We start from the raw sequence: 6,771 nt of genomic DNA on the forward strand, positions 1-6,771 counted from the left end.
AGAACCAACTCTTCTTTCTCTTTCTCTCTCTCACATTCTCTCTCACTCTCTCTTTTTTTTTCTACGTTCTGATAAACGTAAACACGCGTGTTAAATCCCCGAATGGAAGAGGAACGAGCGATTATTTTCGTCGCGTGCCACACACGCGTGACGCCTTTCATCCTTCACGTTTCTCGAGTTCACGTTCCTGGCTTGTGGACGAACGATTAGCAGGCTGACTTGGAATTAATGCGAGTAGACCGTCTACCGTGTGTCTCTTCTATAAAGAGATACGATCCTATTTGTCTAACCAAATCTCTGTATTTACCTACTCGCATATTCTCTTTAACAATAAATTTCTCTCTCTCTTTCTTTCTCTTTTTCTTTTTTTTTCTATCTCTTTCTATCGTGCGTCTGTGATACATCCTTTTTTTCTATCTCTTTCTATCGTGCGATTTGTAAATTATTTAGAAAAGGATTTACAAATTTTTCATTCTCTCTTTCTATTTTTTTTCCTAAGATTTTTCTTAATCAAGAATTTTAAAAGAATTTTAATTCAATATTATTTTGGAGTATTCTAATGTGTTCTATTATTATCACGATTAAATTTACAAACTGAAATGTTTTTAATAAAATTTATAAGACGACACGTAAAAATGTATGAAATAAAATATCTATATAATGAAATGTGTGCTAAAAATTTATCGATCGAAATATTTCTAATGTAATATACAAGCTGATATATTCTTGATAAAAAATATACGAACTGAAATGATTCATACACATGTTCATCACAATTTTCTCCCTTTCTCTCTCTCTCTCTCTCTCTCGCTCTCTTCATATAAAAAAAAAAAATTGTACGTAATTATATGTAATACAATACTCCGGGGGGAGGAAGGATAAAAGAAAAACAAAAAAAAAAACAAGAAATAAAAGATGCATTGAATGAACATTAAAGTTCCAAGATAACTCAAGACGGACAGTACATCGCAATAAAAGCTGACAAGCGAGAGAGAGACAAAAGGAAGCAAAAGTAAGTAACAAAGACGATTGCATTCAATGGCCTAATCCCATTTCATTCTCTCGTATCTTGTTTACCAAGTTATTCAGAAATTATATAGTACATATCGGAAGTTACCCTAGACCTATGTAGACTTATTGTTACGTTAAAACGACATTAAAGCAACAACTATAACATTAGAAAAATTGCATGATTCATACTATTGTAAAAGCAAAAAATACGAGAGAAAATCTATTCTCCAAAAGAAAAAAGAAAAAAGAAAAATAAATTTACAATAATAAAAAAATAATTTATAAATATCTGTCATACGTCGATGACTTTTAATTCATGATTAAAATCATTTTTATCATTTTCTTTTTTTTTATGATAACTAATTAATTTACGAGCAAATAATTTTCAATTATTTTTTTTCTCGAAGGATTCGTTCCATACCAACAAAGTACATACGCATACATACATACGTATGTATCTTTTCTAGAAAATTTCTGACTCTTATCGCGGGCGTGAATAATGCGTATCAGTATGACCAAAACAATAAACGAAAAGACTACGAAGAAATCGCAATGTATATTATATCAGAGAATGAAGTACATAAACGCATCTTCTTTGGAAAAAAAAAAGAAAGAATAAGATAAAATCTCATTGAGAGAAAGGATGAACGCAAGGCGTTGTGTGTATCGGCATGAAAGTCGGCATAGCTATGCGTAAACGGTATACTTGTTTTCTATCTAAACGGTCGATGGTGAATGGTCGTTTGGTGTGTCAGAAAGAGAAAGAAAGAGAAAGAGAGAGAGAGAGAGAGAGAGAAAGAGAGAGAGAGAAAGATAATTAATTTAATTAGTTTCAGCGAAAGGCTAACTTTAATCGTTCGTTTCGCTCGTATGCGAATAAACGTAAACGTTCGTTCTAAATGGGAAGCTTTAAAAGACGGATCGATTCGTATTGAAAAACGAACAAAAAAGAAAAAAAAAGAATAAACAAAAATATAAAAAGCAATAAAAGAAAGAAAGAATTCACTGGAGATAATCTCGTTCGGAAATTGATATTGAATTAAAATAAAACTATCATTACTGTAACAAAATTTTCAAATGAATTCCATTACGATGGAAAGATTATTTTTTACTATGAAAGAACATATCTGTATGTAAATTTCTTAAATAAAACATTTCAATAATTACTTGAATTTATAATCCTCAATTTTATTCTCAATTCATATTTTAATTCAATTTGAAATGTAATTACTAATTTTTAAATAAATTATTTGACAAGTTCAAATTTTCAGTAGACGAGAAAAACGTCTCTAGGATCTTTAGAAACAGGAAATGATTCATGAGCGATATTGGTACTCTGTGTCGATCGATCTTTCGATATATCTCAAAGATCCGATCTCGAGAAATACGATTGGGTGAATTACACCCTACTGTGCCTATTTTATTGATCATCGATTTTGTAAGCATAACAAATAAAAGGATTTCTATGTATACGAATAAATATTAATGTCTCTCTTTCTCACAGACACATATGCATACACAGACAAGCACATACATATACGCGCAAAAAAAAATATTTTCTAATTCGAAATACATTATGTTAAATTCCTAATCGAGTTGACAAAAGAAAAAATCATTCACCCTCTTAAAACCATAACACACGTTACTGTCACTTCAATGTGTATCCACCCCTTTTTTACTATGTATATATATATATATATATATATATATATATATATAATGTCTATATATGCGTATGCGTATGTATATATGTATATATCTACGTATGCGAGTGCGACCTGTCCGTAAGATAAGGATAGACTTATATACGTTTCACTGGGATAAAGAGTAAGACAGAGAATCGATGGTCAGAGAGAATGCCTTTGATCGTCGTCCTCTTCGACTAGCCGTAAAAAGGGCGCCGTTTACGCTCGTGCCGTGCCTTTCCGTACCGTGCTGTGCCGTGCCGTGCCTTGTGTTCGCCCCCTGTTCTAGAGATACTAATACCAAAAGAGAAAGAGAAAGAGAAAGAGAGACACATACACATACACAGAAAGAGACAGATAGAATCAAAAGAAAATAGAAAGAGAGCATACGTCGCTAAATATAAAGCCAAAGAGCCCGGGAGGTGCGGAATGTTCCTCCTGACACTTAATATTCTTGGACAGAAGAGAACGGGGAACTTTTACGAGGTCGCCACACACACACCCCCCTCACCCTCCCCCTACTTTCCGCTCTCCTCCCTCTCGCGGTCTTACGAATACGTGAGAGAATTTTTCCCATATTTTTTCCTTTTTTTCCTATAAGACCACACGCGTAACATTTTTCGTATACCTATGATGTATTTACACGAAGAAAAAAGAGGAATCCGATGTGAGATTCTTGTATTCGAGATTGTTGTAGCGGACCGACTGTATTTTTTCGTTTTCTTTCTTTTTTGTTTCTTTGTTTGTCTGTTTGTTTCTCTTTTTCTTTTACGATGCTCGTATCATTCCATCACGTATAAGTTTTATATAAATATTCTATATGTATTACATAATAATGTCGTGGAAATTATGGTAAATTCGTTGAGACAGGAAAATGGATAGATTAATATTTTTGATAAATGATAATAAGTTAATAAAAACTTTATAAGTATGTATATATGTGGAAGTGCATACTACTACTATTGAAGTTCGCGTTGTTCTGTATGATACAACGCTGATTAATATTATTTATAAATTCCTGAAGCTTGCATAATTTAATATAACTCTGTTATATATAATATAGTAATACTATTAAAATTATGGTTAATCATTTTAAAGTAGGAAAAACAAATATATATATATATATATATATATATATATATAATTATATAAATAGACAAATAAGTGTTTTGTTTCGATAAATAATAAATTGATAACAATTCATATTATTGTATGTACTTTAATTAACACTTACCATGTTTAAGTCCACGTTTAGTCCCACGGGCTATGGTCGAGTCCCATAAGACGAAGGACGACAGCAGAAGATATCGCAGCATCCAGGAAAAGGTCGATGATCTCGACGCCATGGTATAATAAAAGAGAAAGAAAGAAAGAGAGAAAAAAAGAGAGAAAGAAATATATATATTAAAAAAAAAAAAAAAGATAGAAGAAAAGAAAGAAAGAAACAGGTAAAAATATCCTATGTTTTCTCTCTATCTATCTATATATCTCTTTTTCCTCTTCGATAGCTCCGTTTCTTTTTCTATCTGTTTTCTATCTTCGTCTTCTTCCCCGATCTCGTCCTATCCACATAGATCCACGTTGATCCTCGATCACCGACTCTTCGTTCTTACTTCTTCGATTCTTCTTCTCACCTTCAAACATTTCCCACGGTATCCGCGAGAATCGATCTACCGAAACTACTGGATCGTCTTTATGATCTTACACTAGATCACACACTAGATTTTTTTTTATATATACATATACATACATATATATGGGTATATAACCAGGTCACCAAAATTGTACACACTCGATGTAACTACTTGTTTGTTTATGTTAGAAGTATGTGTTTTTCTGTCTAGATCATTAGATACGTTCATACGATTAACAAATATTAAATGATTCTAATTGTAAGAAATTATTCTTTATGATTATTATTATTATTATTATCATCATCATTATTACTATCACTCATATTTTATAATCTTAATTATATGTATATAAGAAAGAAAAAGAAAAGATATTATTATATATCAATTTAGACAAATTCGTTTGTGTAATAATGGACAGCAATTATCTCGATTATATCGATCACTGTAGTTGAAAATTTTCATGAATTATTTCAAGACACTCTCGATGATTTTCTTTTATCTATATCCCCGTTCAATGACACGAACCGAACGAATGAAAATAATCGAAACGAAGAAGGAACAACGTCGGCGACGACGACGACGACGGATCGAACTATAATAACTACACAATAATAATAATAATAACAATAACAATACACGAAAGAGACGCGAACGACACGAGCGTCGCAAACGAACTGAGCTCTGACGCGTAGCTTTCTACTAACCAACGCACGCTTCGAGACTAACCCCCCCCACCAGCACCCTTACTTTCCAAGCTCTTCCCTGATTTATCTTTCGTTACATGCATGTATATATGTACGTATATGTAAATGTATATGTATATATACATTTATCTTACTTTACCAAATCCTCTATCTTTTTTTTATTTTATTTCGTTTTTTCTAATCATTCCCCTTTCTTTTTTTTTTTATTTCGTTTCACTATCATTTTCTATATATTACTTTAAATCTTCTCTATGAATATATTATATGACGATCTATGTATAACTTACCTCAATTATTATTTCTTTTTTTTTTTTTGTTTATACATAATTTTAAATTTGCAATCACATAAAAATGATTGTCTCCTTCTTTCCTTTTTTCTATAATTTTGTTATCCTAATAAATAAATAAATAAAATAAAAGTCAAGTGGACCGAATGAAAAAGGACAAATTTGTTGGTTGGTCATACAACAATAACAACAACAATAACAACAACAACAGATACGAATTTTTCAACATTTTTTTACTAAAGAAACATATTTCAATAACGAACACACACGGACAAATCAGTGGTCGAACTAAACCATACAAGATTAGGGACTTCTCTATTTCATTTTCTTTGCCTCTAATAGATTACAATGCTTTTAGTTACCTTCGTTTTTTTTTTATATTTCATTTTTTTCTCCTTTTTTTTTCTTTTTTATTTATTTATTTATTTTTTTGTTTGTTTCTTTTTGCTTTCGGGTATATAGGATATTCATAGGTATAATTAGTGTTCCTTTTTTATTTATTTATTTTTTTTTTGCTTTTTGTTATTTTCCTTTGTTGCTTTATTAGCACTGAAATTACCAAGCGGTTTTCGAAGTTTCCCGATCGATCCCTGCTCGTAGCCGCCTGAGCTACTTCCCATTTTTATCATCGATCATTTTCTTTTCTTGATCTTCCTCGATATGCACACATGCACACAGGCACGCACGCATGAACGCACACACATACTTATCCACACATCCACATACAGAGAGTTGTCGATTTTCTTCGTCGATAAAAACATATTAAACAATACGTCCCGTTTCTATCGATTCTCGATCGTCTCAAAATGATCTATATACGTATATCTCTCTTTCTCTCTCTCTCTCTCTCTCTCTTATTAACATTAATCATAAATTCCTAAACAAATTCATTTTTATATAACATACTACTTTGTACATGTGTATATATTTTCTACTTGTTTGTTCTTCTATATACTTTTCTTTTTTTTAAATAACTTTTATTCATTAATCTGACGAATTAAAAAACGAAAGGATCGTTGAAAAAAGAAAAATATTAAATATTGTTTATCACTCTCTTTTCTTTTTTCTTTCTAAATTCTCAAAATATATCCAAGACGAGATCGTACATAGTAGATCTTAAGAGAGATTTTTCACGTTTGTTTCTAGCACGATTACCGCCCTACCTTATTTCCATTATCATTCGAGACGATCGACACATTCCGAATATTACGAAACGATTTGCAGTGGCCAACTGTGTGTAACTCGCGCGGTTACGAGCCGGCGATTTTCTGCTTCGATAAAAGGATGCTGCGCTTTTCTAGATTTATCATTCCCCTTTCCTTCCTTACTCGTTTACTTCAATTATCTTTTTTTTGCGTTTTATTTTATTTTATTTTTTTTTATTTATTTATTTTTTTCTTTCATTTCTCTCTCTCTCTCTCTCTCTCTCTCTCTCTCTCTCTCTCTCTCT

At 31.5% G+C, this 6,771-nt stretch overlaps 1 protein-coding gene across 1 annotated transcript in view; it reads right to left on the minus strand.

Moving 5' to 3' along the window:
* Positions 1-5,213, minus strand: part of LOC122635624 (laminin subunit alpha-1) — a 93,401-nt gene extending 88,188 nt beyond the window's left edge. The window contains exon 1 of the mRNA XM_043826031.1: positions 3,931-5,213. Within this exon, the coding sequence (XP_043681966.1) occupies positions 3,931-4,042 (112 nt within the window). The 5' untranslated portion in view covers positions 4,043-5,213. The remainder of the gene's footprint in view (positions 1-3,930) is intronic.
* Positions 5,214-6,771: the final 1,558 nt, after the last annotated feature.

The sequence above is a fragment of the Vespula pensylvanica genome, chromosome 18 (genome assembly GCF_014466175.1).
Source record: "Vespula pensylvanica isolate Volc-1 chromosome 18, ASM1446617v1, whole genome shotgun sequence".
NCBI lineage: Eukaryota > Metazoa > Arthropoda > Insecta > Hymenoptera > Vespidae > Vespula > Vespula pensylvanica.